This window comes from Gobius niger, assembly GCF_951799975.1.
Source record: "Gobius niger genome assembly, chromosome: 15".
Lineage (NCBI taxonomy): Eukaryota > Metazoa > Chordata > Actinopteri > Gobiiformes > Gobiidae > Gobius > Gobius niger.
In genome coordinates, this window is record NC_136866.1 from 28,527,976 (window position 1) to 28,555,755 (window position 27,780).

Here is a 27,780-nt window from a genome sequence, read left to right on the forward strand (position 1 = left end):
ACTTTTTCATCAATGTTTTCTCACTTTTTTGTCACATTTCCGTCTCAGTTTTATTGCTATTTTCACAGCTTTTTTCTAGAAGCTTTTGGACTGGGGTAAAGCCAAACTGGAGAAAATGTGCTCGGTTCAGGTGGGAGTCAAGGGGTTAAGAGTTGCTGTAATAAAAAATGTGAAGCCGTTTAATAAATACAATTGTACATGTGTCGCTCCCCTTCACACAAACATATCTGAAGTAAAAGTAGTATTTGTGTGGACGGGAGCAGGAATAGTGTATCTGCTGTAGAGTATTTAAATATAAGAAGAACCGGGAGCTGCTGGTGGAGGCTGTGGTCAGTGGAAGGAGAAGCCGGAGCCGGGCAGAGGTCCACACCAGTGTCCGATAAACTTCAGCACGTCCTGGCACTCGGGGCTGTGGGACGTCTGCGGAGGAACCGGAGCATTAGGAACGAACTACAACGAGACCACGAGACCACGAGACCACGAGACCACGAGACCACGAGACCACGAAACCACTGACCTTTGTGGCCATGAGGAACTTGTTCCAGTCGTCTTTGTTGGCCGCTCTGCCCGACGACGAGAACTCCACCTGGTTCCTGAGCACCGGGTAACCTGCAGAGGAGGCGGGATCACAGGTCAGGTCTGGTTCTCAAGAGGAGGTTCAGGGTCTAGGCTTTGTTTGTGAGGAGGACACAGGGTCAGAACATCGGCCGTATTCACACAAAGTCAAAATCACTGAGGTATTTCCTTTAGGATACTTCGTTCTGTATTTGTAGTCTCGTGTGAATCGACGTGTTCGAGGTTTGAAAGTTTTTAATTTCCGAGTTTAAAGGTGCATTATGGAACTTTTTATTTGAGAAAAACCATTGACATCAGAGCCTATTGGAACATTTAATGATGACGAATATAAAGGCTTTTTATTCCATATTAAAAGTTCCATAATCAAGGGCATTTTTTGTGATTGTTGTGGACTCCCCCCTCCTGGAGCCGCCACCTTAAAGGGATATTTCAGGATTTTTTCATGCAGTTCTTATATTTGAAGAGTTTTGTGGTGCTAGGCTTGAGCAAGGCTAGCACATGTTTATGGGATCAGCTAGCCTGCTCCACAGAGCACCTGAGGCAAATCACTTATAACACCAGACTAACCATCTAAATGTCTGTGGACCCACCACCTGCAGGAGGCGCCACAGGGGCGGGTGCCATGTGATTTGGACGGCTGCCCCCACGACCCGGCAACGCACAAGTGGAAGAAGATGGATGTTGTGGACTAAAATGCCTGATTCAGGGCTCGAGACTAACATAGTCCCGTAAGGCACGGGACAAGATGAAATCCTCCCTGGGACGGTCTCGGGACGGAAGCCTTTAACAGTTTTTTTAATATATATTTATGTAGGGCTGCGCAATAAATCAAATTACTTCAATTAATTCATGGTTTTAAATAGAGACGATGTGGAAAATTTCTATATTTTAAAGAAAATGAAGCCAGTGGAACCAGAGACTTTCTTCTCTGCTGCTTTATGTTTCCTCTCCGTGTTGTGTTTTCGTTGTTCGTGATGGAGTTTTCTTCGCCCCTTTCCCCTTGAGTCTCCATGGAGACGGTTGTCAATCACAGCTGAGCTCGAGGACCATAAAACTAAAGGCTTATTAAGAATTTTTACTTTTGAGAGCAGACAAAGAATATTTAAAACAGAAATAACATTTTAACCAAATCTAAAAGCTTCTTGACTGGAGTTTACGGTCGCATTTTTGCCAATTTTTTATTGCACATTTGTTGTTTTTTTGCGTACTTTGTCACCATTTTGTTGATTTTTTTTGTTGATTTTTTTGTTCCTCTTTTGCAGTTTTTTGTCTCGTTTTTTCAAGAAACTTTTAGACTTGAGTAAAGACAAACTGGAGAAAATGTGCTCCGTTCAGGCGGGGGTTAAGAGGTTAAGCAGTTTTCTTCTTAAGATCAGGAGACCTTTATTATTTCCAATGAAATCGCTCGCTGTAAAGTCAGACTGAGGCGAGTGAGACTTTTTGAGATTTGAGGCGGGAAGTAATAGTAGTACTAGTAGAAGTAGCAGTAATAGTAGTAGCAGTAATAGTAGCAGTAGTAGTAATAGCAGTAGTAGTAGTGAGTAGCAGTAGTAAGTAGCAGTAGTAGTAGTAGTAGTAGCAGTAGTAGCAGTAATAGCAGTAGTAGTAGTAATAGCAGTAGTAGTAGTAAGTAGCAGTAGTAGTAGTAGTAGTAGCAGTAGTGGCAGTAATAGCAGTAGTAGTAGTAATAGCAGTAGTAGTAGTAAGTAGCAGTAGTAGTAGTAGTAGTAGTAGCAGTAGTACAAGTAAGTAGTAGTAGTAGTAGTGAGTAGCAGTAATAGTAGTAGTAGTAGTAGTAGTAGCAGCAGTAGTACTAGTAAGTAGCAGTAGTAGCAGTAGTACAAGTAAGTAGTAGTAGTAGCAGTATTTACCGCTGAGTACGCAGGGCAGGGAGCTGAGCCCGCTGGACGGAGACAGCAGAGAGGCTTCGTAACAGTTTCTTTCGTCTCGAGGCAGAACCTGCTCCAGACGCTGGTCCATGGAGACCATCAGCACCCAGTCCCGGATCTGCTCCCTCAGGTCGTCCTGAACACACGGGTCTTCATTAGGGCAGTAACGAGAGGCAGGGAGTGTCGGGGGAAGCGGGTTCTTACGGGGACGAAGAGCTTGTTGGGCACCGGGACCTCGAAGGGAATGTCGGTGTCCAGGAAGTCGGAGTGATCGAGTCCGTCCAGAGAGCCCTCCTCCACGGCCTGCACACACCACACTTCATCTACACATGTTCACAGTCTGATTCCATGAGCCGCTCCCCTCCCTCTGGGCTCTGTGTTTCTGCTTCTCCTGAATGAAGTTTACTCACGTCGCACAGGTCCAGGAAGTGGTTGAGGAAGACGAAGGCCATGCTCTCCCAGCCCTCGGCCTGGACACAAGGAGCAGAACCTCAGCAAAACCACCTGACGACGTTTAACTTCACCGAGACGCAGCTCAACAACACTGACAGTTATTTTACTTAAAAGTGTCTTTGCATTTAACTTTTTCTTTTGCCGCGCCTGCGACCAGGGATCGATTCCGGTTCATGCATTGTTTCATTCTTGTTTGTGTTTATTGTTTGTGGAGATGGACGAGTAAAGGGCCTCTCTCGCCTCTCGTCTCTGATACGTCTTCTCACTTGCGGAGACGTCTCTGTGACTTCTCTGCAACATCTCGGAGTCATTGCAGTGACGTCACAGAAACGTCTTACAGGTTGTGGACAACAAATAATGTTCACAGCGTCTCCAAAGCTCAAGGTCAAAATTATTTATAGAGCACATTTAGAAGCAGCAGGCACTGCCCCAAAGTGCTGTACAGATTCATAAAATAAAACAAGCAACATTTAATACAAATAGAAAATAAAATCAACACGAGAAAATGCTCAGCTCAGCTCATGCCAAAGGCCAGTGCAAAAAAGTGAGTCTTCAGCGAGCGCTTGAAACTCTCCAAAGATGTTGCAGTTCTAATATGTAAAGGGAGAGAATTCCACAATTTAGGGCCGGCTACAGCGAAGGCTCTGTCCCCTCTGCTCTTCCGCTTAGACCTGGGATGGTCTAAAAGATATTGATCAGCGGACCTCAGAGCTCGGACAGGACTATGCAAAGATATCAACTCTGACAAATAAGGTGGAGCTAATCCATTTAGACATTTAAAAACAAACAGGAGGATTTTAAAACTTATTCTAAATCCAGCAGGTAGCCAATGAAGAGATGCAAGCACAGGAGTGATGTGGTCATATCGTGATGCTGAGAGCAGTCGTGCAGCTGCATTTTGTACCATCTGGAGGCGCTGAATCGAGGATTGGCTCAGGCCAAAATAAAGTCAATTACAGTAGACCAAACGACTGGATACAAGGGCAAGGACTACCGTTTGGAATTGGCTAGGGGGCAAGTAGCGCTTCACCTTCCCAAGAAGCCTAAGATGAAAAAAGCCAGCTCTAACCACTGCACTCAGCTGCTTATCCAGCTTAAAAGAGCTATCAATAAAAACACCAAGAGCTTTGCCACAGGTCTGAGAACGAGACTCAAGTGGGCCAAGAGCATTTTTGCAGAGATTGAGGTTGCCAAAAACAACAATCTTTGTTTTGTCCTCATTCAAACTTAGAAAATTAAGGGACAACCAGTCCTTCACTTCCTGAAGACATTGATGAAAAAAGTTTGGTGAGCTGAGAGCTGAAATCGAACCTGCTTGTTTTCGCTGCGACTCCCTGGAGACTCATCGTTCGTGACCAACAGGTGACGAACTTTAGTCTCCGAGTCGGTGAGAGAGGCCTTGTGTGAGCAGAGTCTCAACAGAGAGTGTCTGAGAACATCTGCTTCACTCTGGAAACTCATCCTTCACTAAATCTGTCTGTGAGACACATAACGAGCCTCAACATTTCAGGCATTTTAATGGATAAATACCAAAGTGTAAGATGCCTGTTTCAAGTTTCTTTGCATATACCACTGCAGTTTATCCCTGACAGCTGATAATAGTGAAAACACAGTTTGAATGTCCGTACCCTGCAGTCGGTCCCGGCCTCGTAAAACGCTTTGTCGGCGGGAACCATGTCGCTGTGACGCAGCAGAGACACCGACAGCTTCGTGGCTAAACTCGACTGAAAGAGAAAGCGCGAGTTAAACGTTGAACAGGGTCAGAGACGAGCGTCAGGACGAGGTCGTACCAGCTGCTCCACTCCTTTGGCGGCCGACCTGGTGGCGTAGTAGTGCGTGATCAGAAGCATGTGCTCGAAGTCGTAGTGAACCGGGGAGTTCGCTTCGGACGATTTGGAAATGTTCTCGCACTGGAAACACAGAAACACACAGGCATTATGAACTCTCCTGTCCCGTGATTCTCCTGTAAGATTTAACCTCTTAACTCCTGCCTGAACCGAGAGGATCTTTTTCCTCACGTCAGATTTTTTTTCTGATGACGTTCAACTGACTTTTTGCAAATTTTTTGTCATTTTTTTGTCATTTTTTGTCATTTTTTGTCACATTTTCGTCAATTTTTCGTCAATTTTGTATCACATTTTTTGTTATTTTTTTGTTATTTTTTTTGTCAATTTTGTCAATTTTGTGTAATTTTTTTGTCACATTTTTGTAATTTTTTTGTCACATTTTTAAAAGTTTTTAAATTTTTTCATAATTTTTTTTTCATTTTTTTGTTACATTTTTGTCATTTTTTGTCATATTTTTGTTATGTTTTTATCTTTTTTTTTGTCATTTTTTGGTCAATTTTTTGTCAATTTCTTGTGACATTTTTGTGACATTTTTGCCACTTTTTCATCAATTTTTCATCACTTTTTTGTCAACATTTCCATCATGTTTTCGTCTCAGTTTTGTTGCTATTTTTCACAGCTTTTTTCCAGAAGCTTTTGGACTGGGGTAAAGCCAAACTGGAGAAAAGGTGCTCGGTTCAGGTGGGAGTTAAGGGGTTAATAACTGAGAGGGTACCAGCTGCAGGAGGAAGTCTCTGAGGTCGGCCCAGACTCGATAAGCCTCAGCGGAGTCTGTGTCCGGGAGGTTCAGCACGTCCACGAACACGCGCCTGTAGATGTTAAAGTTCTGAGGAGGAGACGAGTTATTACATGACGTTCCTGTTTGACCTTCTGAATGACTGATGTTCCGTTACCTGGACATTAGGGGGCGCTCCGTGCGTGACGTACAGCTGCAGCGCCCGCACAGGCTCCTCCTCCTTGATGAGCTGCGTGGCGTACAGAGCGATGTACTTGTGCAGGATCTTGAAGTTCTGTTTGGAGGCCGTCTCCAGGCACTTCTCCCACTGGCCTCGCTCCGCGTACATGTCCAGCGCCGCCATCACGTCGATCCCGGCCAACTGCGACCAGCACGGACACACGGACACACGGATACACGGACAACATGAGGGCTTTTACCGAGAGCAGCGGTCAGGTTCGTAAATAAAGGGAGGGAAAAGCTGAACTAGATGATGGCGGATAATGATGAAAAAGTGACAAATTCCTGAACTATCTCCGATTTAGATTTGAATCCCCTCAATTTTGCTGAAAACTGAAAGTTTGCACTTTAAAGGGACTATACAGAGTTTAAAAATGTTAAAACTAAGTATTTTCCTCCCCCTACATGTTCCTCAATGTCCTAATGTGTAGAATGAGCTCAGACCTGTTCTGCCTGACCTGCCTCTAAAATCCTGCACTGTCACTCAGAAAGGTGTCGGGTCCGAAGTGCCGTCATGCACAAGCTAAATATAGGAGGTGAAGTTACACGTCTGACCTGAGGTGGCAGTAGTGAGTATAAAATGGCTAACTTGCGTCTAGCCCCTTTAAGAAGGGGCTAGACTTTGTCTAAAATTGTCGATGTGGCCGATTGTATTGTTACACAGTTTAAGACAGTACGCTTTATTTGTTGAGTGGTTCACCCCCGCTTTAACCAAGCACATTTTCTCTAGTTCAGCTTTACCTCTGGCAGTGGAGGTGGGACGGTTCAAAGGCCTCCCTGGACAGGACAGACCTTGCTCCCTGTGTGACTTTTTGTTTCATACTGTCCACATTATGATGATTTGCAAAATCTTTTGTTTGAGCGCGTACATTCCACTAAACCTGAGGTGTTTTGGTTATCTGATGTGATGATCAGCAAGTTGGCTCTTTAAGAATCATACTTTCACCTTTGCGTGTTTTATTTATAAAGCGTGGAATAGGAGGCAACACACTTTCTATCCTGTATTTTTTGTTGTGTTGTCATCTTCTTTTTCATCTAATTTTTGTCGCCATTTTGACGCTTTTTCTCAAGAATCTTTTATTTAGGTCAAACTAGAGAAAATCCGCTCAGTTAAGGTTAAACAGTCTATTTATTGGCTCTGAAAAGCATGATGTAAAAAAGCTTCGGCTGCTTTTTAAAAGTCTCCCCTGAATGTAAAGAAAATTAGCCCCTGAGCTCTGGTTTAGAGGTATAGAAGGAACGCTCTCCCCATATTTCCTGAGAACCCTGTGACATTACTGGCCACCTGCTCTTTAATTCTGATGGAAGTGTCTCTTGTTCTCAGAACAGAACCCCAGACTCGAAGGACAGTAGCAGAAACTCGCTGAACTCTCACCGACTCCACTTGTCCCTGGTTCTTCAGGTGTGCCTTGTATTTCTGATCCACGTAGTCCTCGAGTCTGTCAAACGGAACAAAAAGAGTATATTTGACACGTCTCAAACCAGGAGGATGAGCCTGAGTGCGATGGTAAAGTCGTACCTCGGCTCCAGCTCCTTGGCCACCCTCTTCGCCTTGTTCCACTCCTCTCCGTCGATAAAAACGTCCACGGCTTCTTTGATGAGGTCCACGTTCAGGTACAGCTCCGCCGCCTTCGCCCCAAAAACGAGAAGGAAACGGTTAGCGGAGAGGCTGAAGAAGATAGAAATGACGGTGATGTTTTGACTCACGGCTTTGAACTGGCGGAGCTTGGAGAGGCGCGGCCCCGCGAGCTGTACCACCTCCACCGCTCGGTCCCGATTCAAGAACTTTATGGACAGTTCAGCCGCCTGAGAACAAAGAAACAAGGACGATGGACGCAGGAACATGGATGGCATGGAAATAAGGAGGTCCTAAAGTCTACAGGGCTTTATTCAGGCTTTGTGAACCTGTTTGGCTTCAGCTTTCTTTCACTATAGATTTAAAATAATGTGTGCGAAGCTTCTAGGACACAGCACCAGTCTCTATCTGCAGCTACAGAGAACAATAAAGCCAGTCAGAACTTTTAAATACAAGCCCCAACGAGATAAATCAAAATGGGAGTCATGGCATTGTTGAAATACCGCCCCCTAGTGGTTAGTCACGACTCCAGAATCCAGTGAGGACTTCACACCTGTTTTCATCAAAAAGACTATAAAAAAAAGAGGTGCATCAACACAATTATCGTTAAAGACAATAACCTGACAGTGAAAAGCTCTTTGGAAACTAAAACATGACAGGACGTTTGTGAGTTTCTTTGACGAGGCAAAAATGTTACGCCCAGATTCCACATTCGCTCCAGACGCCTCAGAACGACAGAGACATCAATGGCCACTAAGTACTCTTGGGTTCACTGTGGTCCTCTCCGCCGGGGCTACAGCTCCAGCAGGAGTTTGTGAAAAAAAACTCAGAATAAAATAATAAGCAACTACCGTATGAACCATCTTGGGCCCTGAGAACTTCAGGGAGGGGTCTCCTGGTGGTTCCCAGAGTCAATAATAAACACGGTGAGGCTGCGTTTCAGTTTCATGCAGCTAAAATCTGGAACAGTCTTCACGAGGATGTGAGACAGGCCTCAACTCTGACAATGTTCAAATCCAGGCTGAAAACAGTTCTTTTTGCCCGTGCATATGACTGAAAGTATTTTATCTGCACTCTCGCCTTTTACTGTAATTGATTAATTTTATGTTGACGTCCAGAGGAGAAGGAGCGACAAAACAGAGGTTAGGAAACTTTGTGTGAACGAGCAAGAAAAAATAGTGCTCAAGACAGAGCGAATCTAAACAAGACTTAAAAATGTATATAACTGAAAGTATTTTATCTACACTCTTGCCTCTTACTGTAGTTGATTAATGCTATGTTGATGTTTTTTATTGATTGTATTTGTTTTCTTTTATTTATGCAACTGTGAAGCACTTTGAACTGCCTTGTGTATGAATTGTGCTCTACAAATAAACTTGCCTTGCCTTGCCTACTATATTTAGGGGAAGGGGGGCTGTAAACTCCGGTGACAAAGGAGATCATTTGGAGGCTACACCACAGTTTTTCCCCTCCTACTTTACATTGAAAACCCAGATGTTATTGCCGTTCCCTTTCCTGTCTGGAGAAATCTGATGTGAAGAAGAGAGTTAGATGAGACCGGGCACACTTCTGCCTTTTGTGGGGGAATCTGTCTGTCAGAAGCTCAGTACAGCACGTCAACCTTCATCCACATTTCCAATACTGGATGTTGAAATCCTGAAATACTAAAATGTGACCAATTATAAACAGCATTCTCATCCAAAAGACTAAGTGCTGCCAAGTAGCTCCAAATGAGATGGTCGGCGTCAGGGCTGTACCTTCATCCAGCATTTCTCCTGCAGCTTCTTGTTGCCGTCGTCTCGGACTTTGAGGTAACAGTCCACGGCTCTGGAATACTCGCCCGACGTCTCCCACTCACGAGCCTGCTCCAGGATGGACTCCACGCCGCTGAAACCAAAGGCAAATCACCTGCTTTACAAGTACGAGGAGGTTATGAAATGTCCAAATAAGAGAGACGAGTGAAAGCTGACTTGTTGCCCTTCTTGGAGACCTCCTGCTCGTACTCCTCCTGGAGCTGGGACAGTTTGTTTGGGAGATACTCTTTGCAGATCCTCATGGCCTCGCTCCACATCCCGGCCTCCTGGAAACACAAACCGGACATTTACGTTTCGCTGCTTTAAGTAAAAACCACCAAGCCTTTCTGAGCAGACTGACCTTGTAGTGCTTGACGGTGAGGTCCGGCCTCTGGGCTCGCAGCAGGAGAGACTCCGCCTTCTGGAAGTCCTTGTGTTTGAAGCAGTGTTTGGCCTGTTCCTGCAGCACGTCCGCCACAGCGTCCGGCTCGTGAGCCTCGGCCACTCTCTGAGCGCCGGCCCAGTCCTCCGTGTGAATGTACCTGCAGAACACAGACAAGGAGGTAAAATACTATGAGCTCCATCCAGATTTAACCGGTCTCTCTTTGTGCTTTCACCTGGACCCAAAGGAGCGCGAGAATTACACAGTTAGCCGTTTTAATACTACTAATACTGGCCATTTTTATCATAGTAAAGGTTTCTATCATAGCAAATATATGTATATATATTATTACCCCCTTAACTCCCACCTGAACCGAGCACATTTTCTCCAGTTTGGCTTTACCCCAATCCAAAAGCTTCTGGAAAAAAGCTGTGAAAATAGCAACAAAACTGAGACGAAAACAATGATGAAGATGTGACAAAAAAGTGAAAAAAAATTTACAAATAATTGGCAAAAAAATATGAAAAAGTAGCAAAAATCTCATAAAAATGGACCAAAAAAAATTACGAAAAAATGACAAAAATGTGACAAAAAATGGACAAAAAAGGACAAAAAAAGTGACGAAAAATGGAGAGAAAATTGACAAAAAAAGGACAACAAAATTGACAAAAAATTGACAAAAAATTGACCAAAAAAATGATGAAAAAGTGTCCAAAAATTGACAAAAAAAGAACAAAAAAGTGGTAAAAATCTCATAAAAATGGACCAAAAAAAATTACGAAAAAAATGACAAAAATGTGACAAAAAATGGACAAAAAGGACAAAAAAAGTGACGCAAAATGGAGAGAAAATTGACAAAAAAATGATGAAAAAGTGGCAAAAAAATGACAAAAAAAATTGACCAAAAAAAGGACAAATGTGACAAAAAAGGACAAAAATGTACAAACAATTTGACCAAAAATTTACCAAAAAGTTACAAAAATGTGTTGAAAACCCCCCAAAAAATGATTCAGGCGGGAGTTAAGAGGTTAATAAATGTCTCTATAATCCTGTGTGTGATGCTTCTAAATGTGTCAGTGTTAAATACATGTTTCTTTCTTATATTTATGTCAATAATCTCTGACTCTTGTTCCCAAACCTCCCCTTTTCAAACAGAGCCAGAGAAAGTCAACTTGTCTCTAATTCTCCAAATGTCTCCATCTTATTTTTCACAATTTACTGCAGGCCCCGCCTACAGCATCATCCAGCCAATATGTCAGGCCAATATTTGGTTATTTTACAATATCAGAAACAACTGCACCCCACTGGAACCGCCACCTTAACGTGGTGGAGGGGTTTGAGCCCGAATGATCCTGGAGCTCTGTTGTCGGGGGCTTCGTGCCCCTGGTAGGGCCTCCCATTGAAAACAGGTCCTACAGGTGACGGGTCAGACAAAGAGCGGTTCAGAAGCTCCTTATGAGAGACCAACAGGCCCGTTAATCGTGAGGCCGTCCTTCTGTGGACCCACCACCTGCAGGAGGAGCCACAGGGGCCGCTTTTCCGGCAACGGAAAAGTGAAAGAAGATGGATGAATAAAACTGCATTGGAAAAAGCTCAGTCAGAGCTTTAAAATGAGCCTCTCACAACTCCCCAGGCCTCAGGGGAGCTGAGAAACATTACGCTGAGAATCGGTGACAAGTTTGTTAACCTATTATATACAGTGGAATGCATTAGTATGGGCCCCCCTTTAACTTTTCGACATTTTGCCACACTATGGACCATAAACATAAATATATTTAATTGAAATGTTATTCTTTAAATTACTTAAAGGGGGGGTATTATGTAAAATCGTCTTTTTCAAGCTTTACATCATGTTATTCTATCATTCCCTCATTAAAAACATGCCTGAAGTGTTGCCTTGGCACATTCACGTATTTTTGAGTAATCTGTAAAAACTCTGATGGCAGCCATTTTAGGGATAGGTTTGCCTGAGTCCTCCTAGGAACGCCCCCACCTCCTGGAGACGCCTCCGAGCTTTCGTCACCAGCCGAGTAACCAACCACTGCTCCTCAGCAGAACCCCCTCCCCACTGATGCCACAGACAGCGTGTGGAGGGGGCGTGTCTAAAGGCTCAGAGGTTCTTAAAGAGACAGAGGCCTATTTCAAGACATTCACTACAGCCATTTTGAGAGAGACATTTTATACAAGGCAGTTATTCTAATTTACTGCATTTACAGACCAACAGAAGGTTTTTCATCATTGTAGTGTGATATAGACTGGTGCTATGTGATTGAAAAAAGCAGAATAGCCCCTCTTTAAAATGTCCCAGAAATCCACATTGGTCGGGTTGGTTTGAGTTTATTCTGAATGCAGACTTACATGAGCACAGCTTCTCTGGGTTTTCCTGCTTTGATAAACTCCGCTTCAGCTTCTGCAAACTTCCCCTGGACAAACACAGACAGACGACGTCTAATAAGGATCTTTCAAAGCTTTCCTGGCTCTGGTCACTCACCTCGTCCTCCAGGTAGATGGCCATTTTGAGGTGCACCTCCGGGATTTTGTCTTTGGACGCCAGATGAGCCAGTTCGAAGGCAAACGTGAAGGCCCTGAAACGCAGAAGGACGTCAGGAAGATTCTGTTTCCGTTTATCTGACCCGAGCCTCGTGCGGACTTTAGTGACGGCGCTCACAGTTTGTTGCAGGCGACCTCGATGGCGTAGTCCAGCAGGCCGAAGCGGGACAGCAGTTTGACGGCCGCCTCTCCGCGCAGACTCTCCGCCCACATGTACGACACCTGCTTCTGCACCGCCGCGCCGCCGTGGCTCTTCGCGATCTGCAACACGAGACAAGGCGGTCACTGGGCTGGACCTGGACTGGACCTGGACTGAAGACACGGGGACAGTGTGTGGACTGACCCGGTAAGCCTCCTCCCACATGCTGTTGGCGTGGTACATGGTGATGGCGTCTTTCCACTCGCCGGCCTCCATGAAGTGATACTCCGCCTCCGAGAACCGCGACTCCAGCTCCAGCTCCTAAAACAACAGGACAAAGGTTTGTGGATGACTTTTCTACACTAAATATCCTTGGGTGTTTATAAATATAAACAATCTGATCATTACAAATATGTTTGATCAGTTATTTCTTAAACTAAAATACAAACACTTGGCTTCAGCAGTGGTTATTTTATTTTATTAGCCTTCTTTATTTCTGTCATAGTTTCTGACCCAGCCTTGATTAGTTTTCATCAGAATTAGCATGCTGCCACTAGCTTTAGCATGCTATTGCTAACCGCCGCAGAGGTTTGCGCGGCAATCGAAAACACACTTGTGAATGTCAACCTCTTAACTCCCGCCTGAACTGAGGGGATCTTTTTCCTCACGTCATCAGATTTTTTTTCCATAATTTTTTGTTGGGTATTCAACTCATTTTTGCAACTTTTTTGTCATTTTTTTGGTCAATTTTTTATCACATTTTTGTCACATTTTTTGTCACATTTTTAAAGTTTTTTCGTCCATTTTTTATCACATTTTTTGTCATTTTTTAGTCAATTTTTTGTAATTTTTTTCATCAATTTTTTATCACATTTTTGTCATTTTTTTGTCCAATTTTTTGTCAAACTTTTGTAATTTTTTTAATTTCTTCATCAATTTTTTTTAAACACATTTTTGGTTATTTTTTTGTCACATTTTTGTCAATTTCTTGTGACATTTTTGTGACATTTTTGCCACTTTTTCATAAATTTTTCGTAACTTTTTTGTTAATGTTTTCTCACTTTTTTGTCATATTTCCATCATTGTTTTCGTCTCAGTTTTGTTGCTATTTTCACAGCTTTTTTCCAGAAGCTTTTGGATTGGGGTAAAGCCAAACTGGAGAAAATGTGCTCGGCTCAGGTGGGAGTTAAGGGGTTGAAACAGCGATTGGATCCTCCAGGTTCTTAGCTTTACCACGATACACAGCCCATATTCACTTTAGGTGGTAGAAGTTGTGTTTTTAAGGGTTATTTACTTTTATTTGTTGATGTCATTAAGCTTTATAGATGATTTCAACCTCAGCTCCTCCCCAACACCAGCACCTACCTGAAGCCTAATGTGTATGTTTTAGATTGACCGGTGAGTGAGTGTCACCTTGGCCAGGTGGAGGTGTGTCTCGCTCAGCAGGTCCGGGTGGTGTTTGGCCACGAGGCGGATGACGTCGTCAAACATCTTGTTCTTCTTGTACATGGTTATGGCCAGATCCGGCTGCTTCACCGTCGAGTACAACCTGCGCCGCCAAAACGCCAAAACGCACGCGCTCAGTCTCAAACGCCCAAACACTTTAGTTACTTTCCCTTTTACCGTTCGGCCTCTTTGAACTTGGAGTCTCTCTCCAGCTCCTGGGCTCTGCTGACGTACAGCGCCCGCACCTCCTCCTCCGTCATGCACTTCACCGCCAACTGCAAACACGTGTTCAAGTATTCATCAGTATCGTTTACTGCAGTACTACAGTAGTTCCTCTGAGCTGAGTCTGCTCTGACCTTGTGTGCGTCCTCCCAGCGCCCCGCGGCCGTGAACATGTCGATGGCGTCTTTAATGTGGCCTCCTTTAACGTATAACTGCTCCGCCACCTGCAGGACAGAAGCAGAATGACACCGATGAGAAAAGTCTACGACACATTTATATTTCCCGCTTCAGTGGTTTACCTCGTACTCGTGCACGGAGGCGTAGTACTGGGCGATCTTGAGGTAGTATTTGGCGGTGGCGGAGTCGTCTTGCAGCTCCAGGATGTGCATGGCCTTCTTCCACTGGCGAGCGGCGATGGCGGCCTCGATGGCTTTGATCGAGCAACTGCGGTCAGAAAAGGATCGTACATTTAGGAGATTTTATATCAACTGAGCCTGTTCAGGAATCCTATGCAGATTCTTCCCTTAACTCCTGTCCTCCCTCCTTTCTTTATTTCTTTCCTTCCATCCTATCCTTTCTTTCTTCCTTCCTTCTTTCTCCTTCCTTCTCTCTTCCTTTTTTCCTTCCTTAATTCCTTTATTTCCTTTCTTCCTTTCCTTCTTCCTTCCCCCTTCTCTCCTTCCTTCTATCCTTTCTTTCTTTCCTTAATTCCATTCCTTTCTTCCACCCTTTCTTCCTTCTACCCTTTCTTTCTTCCTTCCCTCCTTCTTTGTCTTCCTTCCCTCCCTCTGTCCTTCATTCCTTTCTTCCATCCTTTTTCCATTCTTTCTTCCTTCCTTCCTCCTTCTTTCTCTCCTTCATTCCATCCTTCTATCCTTTCTTTCCTTAATTCCTTTCATTCCTTCCATCCTTTCTTCCTTTCTTCCTTCCTTCCTTCTCTCCATTCATTCTCTTTCTTTCTTCCCTATGATTCTTTACCCCTTCTCTCCTTTCTTCCTTTCCAACCCTTCCTTCCTTGCATTCCTTTCCTTTCTTTCCTATTTCCTTCCCTCCCTCTTTCTTCTTTCTTTCCTTAATTCCTTTCCTTTCTTCCTTCTACCCTTTCTTACCTTCCCCTTCATTCCTTCCTTCCCTCTTCCTTCATTCCTTCCTTCTATCCTTTCTTTCTTTCCTTAATTCCTTTCTTCCACCCTTTCTTCCTCCTTCCTTCCTTCTTTGTCTTCCTTCCCTCTCTCTTTCCTTCATTCCTTTCTTCCATCCTTTTCCATTCCTTCTTTCTTCCTTCTTTCTCTCCTTCATTCCATCCTTAATTCCTTTCCTTCGTTCTCTCCTTCCTTCCTTCTATCCTTTCATTCTCTTTCTTTCTTCCCTATCATTCTTTTCCCCTTCTCTCCTTTCTTCCTTTCCAACCCTTCCTTCCTTCCATTCCTTTCTTTCCTATTTCCTTCCTTCTCTCCTTCCCTCCCTCTTCCTTTCTTTAATTCCTTTCTTTCTTTAATTCCTTTCTTTCTTTAATTCCTTTCTTTCTTTAATTCCTTCCTTCCTTCCTTCCTTCCTTCCTTCCTTCCTTCCTTCCTTCCTTCCTTCCTTCCTTCCTTCCTTCCTTCCTTCCTTCTTTCTTTCTTTCTTTCTTTCCTTCCTTCTTTCCTTCTTTCCTTCCTTCCTTCCTTCCTTCCTTCCTCCCTCCCTCCCTCCCTCCCTCCCTCCCTCCCTCCCTCCCTCCCTCCCTCATACCCTGATCTAATCTAAAGGACAGAATGCTTGACAGTGGACAGACCCGGCCTCGATGAAGTGGTTGATGGCCGCGTCCATGTGCTTCTGCTGGACCAGGTGGTCGCCCCAGGCCTCCTCCAGCCGCACCACCTCTGAGGGGAAGGCGAGGCGGGACAGCTCCACCGCTGCGTCGCACACAGACAGAACCACGTGAGCAGGAGGTCACTGATCCATCACAGAACACCAGAACGGGAAGTACCTTTTCGAAAAGCGCCTCCTTTGACGTAGCACTCCAGCGCCCTCTGGTGGTTCCGGATTTGCTCGTACAGATCGCCGGCCTGATCCCATAAAAACACATTTACTTTTCACTTTTCGGCCAGTAAAGCTCCAGAAACACATTTATAAAGTCACCATTTTCTACAACATTTGAGGCCGCCATTTTGAAACGGTTAATGAAATAACTTTGAATGTTTTCGACAAACCCGTTCGTGAAAGTCGGCCTTGATGAGGCTGGCAGCGATGCGGTTCACAGTGTCGGTGTTGTTGGTGAGCTCCGGGCGGCTCAGGGCCAGTCTGGCGGCTTTAGCCGGGAGTCCAGCCCTCAGGTACAGGCTGACGGCGGCGGAGAAGTCCCCCTCCCTCTCCTTCACCTGGAGACACGGAGACATCAGCACAGAGACTAACCACGCCCCCTCAGACTAACCACGCCCCCTCAGACTAACACCACGCCCCCTCAGACTAACACCACGCCCCCTCAGACTAACACCACGCCCTCAGACTCACACCACGCCCCCTCAGACTAACACCACGCCCCCTCAGACTAACACCACGCCCCCTCAGACTAACACACGCCCCCTCAGACTAACACCACGCCCCCTCAGACTAACACCACGCCCCCTCAGACTAACACCACGCCCCCTCAGACTAACACCACGCCCCCTCAGACTAACACCACGCCCCCTCAGACTAACACCACGCCCCCTCAGACTAACACCACGCCCCCTCAGACTAACCACGCCCCCTCAGACTAACACCACGCCCCCTCAGACTAACCACGCCCCCTCAGACTAACACCACACCCCTCAGACTAACACCACGCCCCCTCAGACTAACACCACGCCCCTCAGACTAACACCACACCCCTCAGACTAACACCACGCCCCCTCAGACTAACACCACGCCCCTCAGACTAACACCACGCCCCTCAGACTAACACCACGCCACCTCAGACTAACACCACGCCCCTCAGACTAACACCACGCCACTCCAGACGAACACCACGCCCCCTCAGACTAACACCACGCCCCCTCAGACGAACACCACGCCCCCTCAGACTAACACCACGCCCCCTCGGACTAACACCACGCCCCCTCAGACTCTTAAAAAGCACTATAAAAATCGAAGGCATTATTATTATTATTATTATGATCATTATTAAAAAGTGATAACCCGACCTCTCCCGCCTTCTCGTCCTGAGCCGTGTCTGTGAGCCACGACAGGTACCCGCGGCGCAGGTTCTCCAGCTCCGGGTGGCCCTGAGGAGAAGGAACTGTTTATACAAGACCAACATATCAAAGCTAACAGAGAAAAGTATTGCAGTTCCTCCCGTACGTTTGCTTCGGCCACAGAGATGCTGTCGTCCCACTTGTGCAGCTCCTGGTACATCTCTATGGCCTCGTCCACCGCGTTCTGGAAACAAAAGACACATTTTTCACTTTAGATTAGATCATTTATCTCCCATGTAAGATCTCAGCCTTGCACGGACCTGCTCCATGTAACAGCGTTCTGCCAGTTTGAAGTTTTTGTCCAAAGTGGCGACTCTGGCCTGGACCTGGTAATGCGCTGTTCCGTCTCCTCCCTGTTACAACAGCACAGACTTTAGCATTTAGCATCTCCTGGCAGAACATCCCACCTGGTCATATGTAACGTAAAACAGGGATTCTCAACTGTCGGGACCCAAAAGTGTGTCGTGGAACCATTTTCAGTGGGACTTTTTTTCATATTTTCTAGGGATGCACCGATACCACTTTTTCGAAAACCGATACGAGGACGAGTACTTTGATTTAAGTACTCGCCGATACCGAATACCGATACGAGTACAAGGCATTTTCTTCAACATTCTTACTTTTTTCACAGCAGATTGGTTTGTAATTAGTTCATTTACTCATGTACATTTCCTTAAGTAAAGTCGGCGACACATTTAAGAGCAGTTATATTAGAATTGTGCTGATGCCATTTATTTTATTTTCATTCAATATAATTTTAAATTTTTATTGCACTTTATTATACAGACAGAAAAGCCCATGTCCAAAAGCTCCCCAATGCCTGTGCTTTATTCATTTATGTATTTTTATTAAACAATAGTGTTGAGATGTTATTTAAATCTCTTTTTGTCTTTACTTCAGCTCCGTGTGGATTTTCTCGTGTGTTTGTAGTAACTTAGCGAGTAGCTACAGCGTTTTCATTGTTCTGCTGCAGCTCATTTTCCCTCAATATAAACATGCTGTATGTCTTTATTTTGGACTTTTTAGTCGCTGGGTTAGTTTTTCAGATGAATAAACTCCTGGGCATAAAACGTTGTCAGAATTTCCAAAACTGCTAGCCGCGAGTTAGCAACGTTAGCCTGTATGTTGTAAACACTGCAGACGCTGCAGCGCTAATAACATTTAGCTCTGGTTAAATCCAGCTCAGACTCTGGTTTAGAGAGCGCAGTCTGTAATAAAGTCAGCTCTATGTGGATTATTGTATTTACACTAAACAATTCTCCAGTTTGTTGCTTCTTCTCTCCTCAGCTGAGAGCTGCGCCTCGTAGCTGCGCCTCGTAGCTGCGCCTCGTAGCTGCGCCTCGTAGCTGCGCCTCGTAGCTGCGCCTCGTAGCTGCGCCGGCCGCACGTCTAATGGTATCGGTTTCTGGTATCGGGACCTCATGAATGAGTACGAGTATGAGTACAAGCATGTGGTATCGGCCCGATACCCGATACTGGTATCGGTGCATCCCTAATATTTTCCATCTAAAACTGCATGGAAACACGCCAGAGTCTGTTAAAATTAAAATTATTGGGTTGTTTTGATCTCTTAAACGCATATCTATTGCTTGTTCAATAAACAATTGGTTGAAAATACAATATTTTATACGATATATGACAAATTACAGTTGTATTTGGGTTGTGGCTTGTCATCTGAGGGTAACAGTGGGCATCACAACTTGGCAGTTGTAGAAAAAAGTTCTTTACTTTAGGCTATAATGGTGAGGTTCGGCCCTTGGTGGTTTGGCGATGATGAAAATCGGCCTCCACGACGCAAACTTGCCTCCCCCCGTTCTAGATCATTTACAAGCTCACCGTTTCTTTCTCCACCTTGTCGGCGATTTGGTTGGTTTGGTGGAGAAATCGAACTGTGGACACGTCTCCCAAAGCGGCGAAACACCTGGAAGAACGAGAGGGAGAAATCACTGAGATCATTCGCCCGTTTGTCGTGTGTGAAGCATCGTAGAACGTCGGGTGTTGGTACCTCTCTGCGATGTGCAGCTGCTGTGCCTCCAGAGCCAGTTTGCTCAGCGTCTTCCACATGGCCTCGGTCTCTGGCGACATCTCCAGCGTCTCCAGGAACGCCGTGGCTCTGCACAATAAACCAGGATGTTGTTAAACTATTTGTGGCTTTTGGAAGCATTAACTATTAAATTAAACAGGACATAAACCACACACGATATATCAATGGATTAATTGTAACCTATTCCTTCCAGAAGCTGTAGGACAATGAGGGCAGGCACAGAAGGTTCCTAATGGACTTTCTTTTTAATAAAGGTAAGTGTGTTAGCTTAAATTATGTATTTTCCTCCCCCTGCATGTTTAACCTCTTAACTCCCGCCTGATCTTTTTCCTCATGTCATCAGATTTTTTTTTTCATCATTTTTTTGTTGGGTGTTCAACACATTTTTTTTTAACTTTTTTGTAACTTTTTTGTCATTTTTTGTCACATTTTTGTAATTTTTTTGTCACATTTTTGTCATTTTTTTGTCATTTTTTTGTCCCTTTTTCGTCCATTTTTTGTCAACTTCTTGTCAATTTCTTGTGACATTTTTGTGACATTTTTGCCACTTTTTCATCAATTTTTTGTCATTTTTTTGTCAATGTTTTTGCACTTTTTTGTCAAATTTCCATCATTGTTTTCGTCTCAGTTTTGTTGCTATTTTCACAGCTTTTTTCCAGAAGCTTTTGGACTGGGGTAAAGCCAAACTGGAGAAAATGTGCTCGGTTCAGGTGGGAGGTAAGGGGTTAATATAGAAGGTGCAGTTACATGTATGACCTGAGGTGGCAGTAGTGAGTATAAAATGGCCAACTCGAGTTCAAGTTCAAGAGCAGGACCACCACAGGTACTCTCTTTTCCAGTCTCCGTCCCTCTCCCCACAGTCTCCTAGGGTGGCACGAGGACTGGGGGTTTTGAAGCAATTTAATTAGTCTGAGGAAAACCACATTAATACCATTTCATTTCAGGTTATATTTCAGATTTAGGTCTAATTTAATGACATTTAAGTTATGTTCTGAATCTAAAAAAACAAGCAGGCAAAAGCAGCACAACAAAGTCTGGTACAAATGCCACTTAACATTTCTGAAGTGAAATCTCCAAAAATCCAAGCCGGGAGATAAATTTATTTATTTTTTTATCCATTGTCCATTGATGTTAAAGGGACTAGATGCAAGCTAGTCATTTTATACTCACTACTGCTACCTCAGGTCTTACGCGTAACTGCAGGTTCTATATTAGAGACTGCAGTTACGCGTAAGACCTGTGTTTAGTCGTGCAGACGTCAGACCTGTCGTAGTCCCCGTCGTCGATGGCGGTCCCGAACTCGATGAGCCCCTCGTCCAGAGCGTAGGACACCGTGCTGACTCCCTCCGACACGATCACGTTAGTCTTTCCCTCCGATCGCTCCAGGTCCACGATGTCGCCCTGATCGAAGAGCGGAGTTCAAATTAAAGAGGGAGGCTGCAGGGGAACATGGTGGTGCTCTCGGGCTGCAGTTACAGTGTAATTAACTCGATAGGGAACATGGTGGCGCTCTCGGGCTGTAGTTACCTTGATTGGGAACATGGTGGCGCTCTCGGGCTGTAGTTACAGTGTAGTTACCTTGATAGGGAACATGGTGGCGCTCTCGGGCTGTAGTTACAGTGTAGTTACCTTGATAGGGAACATGGTGGCGCTCTCGGGCTGTAGTTACAGTGTAATTACCTTGATAGGGAACATGGTGGCGCTCTCGGGCTGTAGTTACAGTGTAATTAACTCGATAGGGAACATGGTGGCGCTCTCGGGGCTGTAGTTACCTTGATTGGGAACATGGTGGCGCTCTCGGGCTGTAGTTACAGTGTAATTACCTTGATAGGGAACATGGTGGCGCTCTCGGGCTGTAGTTACAGTGTAATTAACTCGATAGGGAACATGGTGGCGCTCTCGGGGCTGTAGTTACAGTGTAGTTACCTTGATTGGGAACATGGTGGCGCTCTCGGGGCTGTAGTTACCTTGATAGGGAACATGGTGGCGCTCTCGGGCTGTAGCTACAGTGTAGTTACCTTGATAGGGAACATGGTGGCGCTCTCGGGGCTGTAGTTACCTTGATTGGGAACATGGTGGCGCTCTCGGGCTGTAGCTACAGTGTAGTTACCTTGATTGGGAACATGGTGGCGCTCTCGGGGCTGTAGTTACCTTGATAGGGAACATGGTGGCGCTCTCGGGGCTGTAGTTACAGCGTAGTTACCTTGATTGGGAACATGGTGGCGCTCTCGGGGCTGTAGTTACCTTGATAGGGAACATGGTGGCGCTCTCGGGGCTGTAGTTACAGCGTAGTTACCTTGATTGGGAACATGGTGGCGCTCTCGGGGCTGTAGTTACCTTGATAGGGAACATGGTGGCGCTCTCGGGCTGTAGTTACAGTGTAGTTACCTTGATAGGGAACATGGTGGCGCTCTCGGGGCTGTAGTTACCTTGATTGGGAACATGGTGGCGCTCTCGGGCTGTAGCTACAGTGTAGTTACCTTGATTGGGAACATGGTGGCGCTCTCGGGGCTGTAGTTACCTTGATAGGGAACATGGTGGCGCTCTCGGGGCTGTAGTTACAGCGTAGTTACCTTGATTGGGAACATGGTGGCGCTCTCGGGGCTGTAGTTACCTTGATAGGGAACATGGTGGCGCTCTCGGGGCTGTAGTTACAGCGTAGTTACCTTGATTGGGAACATGGTGGCGCTCTCGGGGCTGTAGTTACAGCGTAGTTACCTTGATTGGGAACATGGTGGCGCTCTCGGGGCTGTAGTTACCTTGATAGGGAACATGGTGGCGCTCTCGGGCTGTAGTTACAGTGTAATTACCTTGATAGGGAACATGGTGGCGCTCTCGGGGATGTAGTTACACTGTAGTTACCTTGATTGGGAACATGGTGGCGCTCTCGGGGCTGTCGATGCTGTACCACACACACAGGTTGTTTCTGTTCTGGGCCACCACCACGTCGCTGCCCGGGACCCACTGCACGAAGGAGCAGAAGCCCAGCAGGGTGGTCTTCACAGCGGACGCCACGTCGAACAGATGCAGCTGGAGGAGCAGAGGGAGAAAGATATTTAAGTAAGTAACAACTCGGAGCCGTGCGTTAGACGGTTATAATGCACAACGTGGAGTCAGGAACACCATGACCAGCAGCGGAGTTCTGTACAAAAAAAATATCCCTCTCTATTTTTCTATACAGAAGGATATCTGTCTGGGACCCACACCCTCTGTTGACGCCATCAGAAAACTCAAACTCAAACGGTATTTTATAAAAAAGAGCACATAAACAGCAGCTCCACATGCAGTCGCGTATCAGCCGAATGTTTCTTTCACTCGCTTTGTGGAGCTTTTCTATAACAAAGGCCAGGGCCAAACCGTTCTGACCAGGTATAGGTTTTGGGACCGACCTCTGGCTGTGGCCAAAGCGCTGACCCGTGTCTGATGTGACGTAAACAGACTCTGGCCTCTGATTGGCTGAGAGAGAGCTGACAGCCCTCACTATTAACACGCAGGTCATACGGATTTAATATTTCTATAAGGGGATTTTGCTGATATTAGCATTTAGCCGCTGTTCGTGCAGCTATAGCTGATGCTAGCATAACATTAGCATGTAGCTTACCTTCATAGTTGTATTTAGAGGTTTCTTTTCTGTTTTGATACAGCTTCGCTCCTCTGAATGATTCCATAACTCCCACCAGAGGGCAGCATTTGTCCACATTTGTTCTCATCGTGGTTTACAAAACTTTTAATGACGATCTGTACGGCGCGCTCCACCGCGGAGGCGCCTCCCACAACAAATGCGTGTGTGCATGTGGTGGAAACAGAAGTGTGAAATTTGGATACTGAAAATAAAACTAAACTCTCGATACCGATTTATAATATTCATACTATACAGGTGAAACTCACCTGTAGAGTATAGTATAGTTAATACTGTTAAAAAAGTGCATTCATTTCTGTTATTCAGCTTAAACTGTGAAACTAATATTGGAAACACCAGGAAGCCCAGGGGGAATGAAGTGCAGCATAGGGTTGGGCGATGTCCCCTTAATTGGCTATTGACGATGATTACAGTGAAACATTGTGACATTGATGACATCGTCCATTTCTCATTTTAAGCATTTTTTAAAGACATTTACATAGCCTATATATGCTGCATATTACTATGTATGTTAGGAAAATGCGAGATTGCAGGATAAATGGATCTAAACTAAACATGATCTGAACAGAGTCTATACCTCCTCAATACCAAGGCTCTTATCACACTAATACAAATGTAAATCGGAGCTTATTGTTTGCGTTTGCTCAACTTTAACGTAATGTTTAAGAAACAGTGAGTGAACGATATTTAGAAGTTTGCGTTGTAGCTCACATTTTTGAAGCCGCTCCACGCGCTGCCCGGTCCGTGAGCTCGTAACCTCGTACCTCCTGCACCGCCTCTCTCTCCTCTCTCTCTCGGTCCTTCGTGAGAATAATCCAAACCCATGCGCGCTCAGCTAGCTCCGATGTGAGAGCTATCTCGTCATTTTAAAACGGTTTAAGTTTCCGTACGAAGCAAAGCAAAGCAAAACTACGCGCTGTTAAACTCTGAGCTGCAGAGAGAGAGAGTCTTCACGGCTAACACATCATGGCTTCTGGCAGGCTACTTAAACTAGCGTGCATATTAGTTATATCCGTGATCAGACCAGTGCGTGTTTCTGACACGAGGGGGCGTGGCATCACGATGGTGGCTCTCCATCGTGATGTTGCTCGTCCATCGGCAGAACCCTAGTGCAGCACCACTGGCCCAGACTGGCTGCCTCGCTAGGAGCTGATAAGGTTGATTCTGGGCTTCTCGGGCCTACAGGAACAATCCTACACAGTTTGGTTTATAATGTATTTAAATGTCTGTGATATTATTACCATGTGACAAACTGAAGGGTCAGTTTTAGTTCTCCAGAATCCTCATTAAACCATCACAGCCCACAGTCCCCGCCCTGCAGTTTTCATAACCCGAGCCTCCTGCGGCGCTCACTTCCACATTACGGCGATGGGAGGATATTATGGGATGTAATCTATACGCCTCGGACTGTCCCTCGACGCTGCCCCCTGCTGTTTCTCATCAGAGCAGCACATTACGAGCCGGCGGTATTTTTTAATAACGGTCTATAGTCTGTCCCCGAGCGAAGGACGTTTTATATTTGACGAAGAGGAGGAGAGTAAAGATTCAATTAAAAGTTCACGGCAAACTCAGAAGTCGTTTAGCGCAAAGAGTCGTTTTAAAATAGATGCAACTCAGGACGTCAGGAGCCGAGCGGACGGCGGTTCGATCTGCGACATACGTTTAATAATCAGGAGTCTTTTAAACAGGTTTAAAAAGTAACATTAGGTTATGTCCTTATAAGGAGCTCATGGGGTACATAAATAGGCTTAAACAATATTTTGGGTGGTGCAGCAAGAAGGTCCCGGGTTCGATTCTCACATGTTCTCCCTGTGTCCGTGCAGGTTTCCTCCAGTTTCCCCTATCACTAAAAATATGTACAATAGGTTCCCCTATCGGGCCAGGACTCCCCTGTAAAAGGGATTCTTAATCTTAGTGGGACTTGGTTAAATAAAAGTAAAAAATAATATAACATAACATGCTTGTGTCCCGTACGCCTCTTGTCTAAGTACTCGCCTTGTCACGTATCTGCTCTACACAGTACACCCGAGGGTTTCCACTCGTGCGGTGGATGCAGTTGTTGTGGGCGGAGCCAACACAGATGCACACACTTAACTGAAGCCACAACAGAACGGCCTGAAAGGTTTTGTGAGAACAATGTGGACAAATACTGTCTTTTAGTGAGGGTTATGGAATTATTCAGAGGCGCCAAAGCAAACACTAGAGGAAAGAAGCAGCTAAAAGACAAACTATGATGGAAAGCAACATACTAATGTTATGCTAACACCTGCTAATGTTCTGCTCTTTAAGAACAGTGGTCCTCTCCTGGAACCGCCACCTTAACCTGGTGGAGGGTTTGAGCACTCAGATGATCCTGGAGCTCTGTTGTCAGGGGGTCGTGCCCCTGGTAAGGTCTCCCAGGGAAAACAGGTCCTATTGGTTGAAGATTCAGACAAGGAGCGAATCAGAAGCCCGTTATGAGAGACCAACAGGCCTGTTTAGAACCATGAGGACGACCTTCTGTGGACCCACCACCTGCAAGAGGAGCCATAAGGGGCTGGTGCAATGTGATTTGAGCTCCAACAGTCGCCCCACGACCCGGAAACAGACGGATGGATGGATGGACGGACGGACGGACGGAGAACAGTGGTATGATGATATGAATTATTAAATCCATATGACCTGCATGTGAGAGCTGTCCTCTCTCTCTGCTTACGTCACGTTAGTCTCGGTTCAGTGCGATCGGTCCTAAACTTAGATCTGGTCAGACCGGTTTGACCCTGGCCTCAGCAGTGGATACACTCGCAAAAGAGGGACGAGGCACTGGGCTGGGTAGAGCCAGTCGAAACACCCCAATACTGTCTCTGTGAGGACACAAGGGCCTGGAGCTCCCTCTACAGGCAGCAGCGGTACGTTCCAAGGAAACTCACAGTGCTAAGTTTAAAATGGACATGTCTTTAATTGAGCGCTCTCCTCTGAGCTCCACAGTGAGGCCATTCCAGACCCGGGTGAGGCTGAACAAAAGGACCAGAGCTCCTCTCCCTCCTGCTCATCGTTAGTCGTTACCCTGAGCTTCTTGTCCCTGAAGAGCAGTTTCCGTCCCGTCTCGTTCAGCTCTAACCAGTCGATCTTCGAGTCGTGGCTGATGGTGCCCAGAGTGAAGCCCCCGGACAAATCCACTGTCAAGACAAAGACAAAACACCCGTCAGTTTGACAGATGCAGCAGGTTTAATGTAATAAATGCCACCAACGCAGGCAGGTGTATATGGTTATAAACTTGTTCCCCGTTTGTGCTGCACTAATAAATAATGTCAGGGATCACACAGGCTTGAATCTCACTAACCTGTTAAACCCCGCCTCCACCGAGCGCAGTTTCTCCAGTTCGACTTTACTCAAATCTAAAAAGCTTCTTGAAGAAAGCGACAAAAACGTGACGTAAATGAGGTTGAGAACGAAGCATAAGAAGCAACAAAACAAGACAAAAAATGCAGAAAAAATGCAACAAAAATTAGACAAAAACGAGATAAAAATGAGGGGGAAAAATGAGACAAAAATTCTACAAAAATGTGGAAAAAAACAAGACAAAAATTTGAGAAAAATGTGGAAAGAAACGAGACCATTTTTTTTTTTTTTTCGAAAAACACAACAAAACAGGCGACAAAAATTAGACAAAAACGAAATAAAAATGAGGAAAAAATGAGACAAAAATTAGGAAAAAATGCGACAAAAACGAGACAAAATGAAAAATGTGGAGAAAAAAAACTAGGCAAAAATTTGAGAAAAATGGGGAAAGAAACGAGACGAAAATGCGGATTTTTTTTCCGAAAAACGCAACAACACAGGCGACAAAAATTAGACAAAAACTAAATAAAAATTAGGAAAAAACGAGACAAAAACGAGACAAAAACGAGACAAAAATTAGAGAAAAATGTGGAAAGAAACGAGACGAAAATGCAGAATTTTTCTTTAGAAAAACGCAACAAAACAGGCGACAAAAATTAGACAAAAACGAAATAAAAATTAGGAAAAAATTAAACAAAAATTAGGAAAAAATGCAACAAAAATGAGACAAAAAATCTACAAAAATACGGAAAAATAATTCGAGAAAAAAGCGGAAAGAAACGAGACGAAAATGCGGATTTTTTTTTTAGAAAAACGCGACAAAACAGGCGACAAAAATGAGACAAAAACGCGACAAAAAAGCACTGAATACACAATGAAAAAGAGACGACAATGCACGAAAAAGAAATCTGGAGGGCGTGAGCTCCAGTGGAGAAGCTTCTAGATTTGAGTAAAGCCAAACTGGACAAACTTTGCTCAGATTCAGATGAGGGTTAAGAGGCTAAAAAGCATTAAATTGGATTCAAACTATTTAAACCATTTCTTCTCCGTCCGTTCACTGAGAGCACAAACACTGAGCAGCCGTTCAGTCCAGTCCAGTCCAGTCCAGCCCAGTCCAGCCCAGTCCAGTCCAGTCTGAAATGATGTTTTTATGTTTTTACCGATGGAGATGGTCTTGAGGTCGATGAGATAGGCCAGTTTCTTGTTGTCCTCGGCTCCTCGCAGTTTCCTCTCGTTGAGACACACGCTACATGTATGTGCAATAAGAAACATGAATAAATGATAATGCGGGGAGTGTAATTGGACGTGTTCAGGCCACGCTCGGAGCCGCACCAGAGGCAAACTGCAGCGTTCATTACACAGACACGACTGACAGGCCAACAGTTGGAATCAAAACTGTTCTGAGCTGAACTTTTTCCCATTTCTAGCAGAATAAATGCTTTTCTTTTTTAATGTGAGACTCTGCAGATGAAAACGGAAAGAAATCTAATGTAGAGAAATCAGTGTGAAACTTTAGCTGTGGATTACTGAAATAAATATGAGGGGAAAAAAGTGCTGATATTTTCAGTGATGAAATCTAAATATTGGATCGAACCAGGTTTAAACGTATGTAAACATCAAGCCTTGTTTTTGTTCCAGTTCAAAGGTCAATAAATCAGGTAAGAATTAGATATTGCATATGACACATTAGGCACAATTTTTGCTAAAAAAAATGTGATGTTTATAGTTT

At 44.9% G+C, this 27,780-nt stretch overlaps 1 protein-coding gene across 1 annotated transcript in view; it reads right to left on the reverse strand.

The window, feature by feature from the left end:
• Positions 1-248: 248 nt before the first annotated feature.
• Positions 249-27,780, reverse strand: part of ift172 (intraflagellar transport 172) — a 42,584-nt gene continuing 15,052 nt past the window's right edge. Inside the window, exons 14-48 of the mRNA XM_079572869.1 lie at positions 27,212-27,297; positions 25,776-25,888; positions 21,953-22,120; positions 20,355-20,491; positions 19,052-19,159; positions 18,883-18,967; positions 17,307-17,399; positions 17,153-17,230; positions 16,996-17,076; positions 16,024-16,191; positions 15,801-15,879; positions 15,606-15,726; positions 14,128-14,272; positions 13,963-14,052; positions 13,784-13,881; positions 13,574-13,709; positions 12,365-12,481; positions 12,140-12,282; positions 11,963-12,056; positions 11,830-11,894; positions 9,451-9,631; positions 9,267-9,376; positions 9,054-9,183; positions 7,428-7,526; positions 7,240-7,349; positions 7,096-7,159; positions 5,659-5,862; positions 5,481-5,591; positions 4,709-4,828; positions 4,547-4,642; positions 2,876-2,935; positions 2,670-2,768; positions 2,448-2,601; positions 518-609; positions 249-420 (exon numbers count right to left, since the gene is read on the reverse strand). Coding sequence (XP_079428995.1) covers positions 331-420; positions 518-609; positions 2,448-2,601; positions 2,670-2,768; positions 2,876-2,935; positions 4,547-4,642; positions 4,709-4,828; positions 5,481-5,591; positions 5,659-5,862; positions 7,096-7,159; positions 7,240-7,349; positions 7,428-7,526; positions 9,054-9,183; positions 9,267-9,376; positions 9,451-9,631; positions 11,830-11,894; positions 11,963-12,056; positions 12,140-12,282; positions 12,365-12,481; positions 13,574-13,709; positions 13,784-13,881; positions 13,963-14,052; positions 14,128-14,272; positions 15,606-15,726; positions 15,801-15,879; positions 16,024-16,191; positions 16,996-17,076; positions 17,153-17,230; positions 17,307-17,399; positions 18,883-18,967; positions 19,052-19,159; positions 20,355-20,491; positions 21,953-22,120; positions 25,776-25,888; positions 27,212-27,297 — 3,925 coding nt within the window. The 3' untranslated portion in view covers positions 249-330. The remainder of the gene's footprint in view (positions 421-517; positions 610-2,447; positions 2,602-2,669; positions 2,769-2,875; positions 2,936-4,546; positions 4,643-4,708; positions 4,829-5,480; positions 5,592-5,658; positions 5,863-7,095; positions 7,160-7,239; positions 7,350-7,427; positions 7,527-9,053; positions 9,184-9,266; positions 9,377-9,450; positions 9,632-11,829; positions 11,895-11,962; positions 12,057-12,139; positions 12,283-12,364; positions 12,482-13,573; positions 13,710-13,783; positions 13,882-13,962; positions 14,053-14,127; positions 14,273-15,605; positions 15,727-15,800; positions 15,880-16,023; positions 16,192-16,995; positions 17,077-17,152; positions 17,231-17,306; positions 17,400-18,882; positions 18,968-19,051; positions 19,160-20,354; positions 20,492-21,952; positions 22,121-25,775; positions 25,889-27,211; positions 27,298-27,780) is intronic.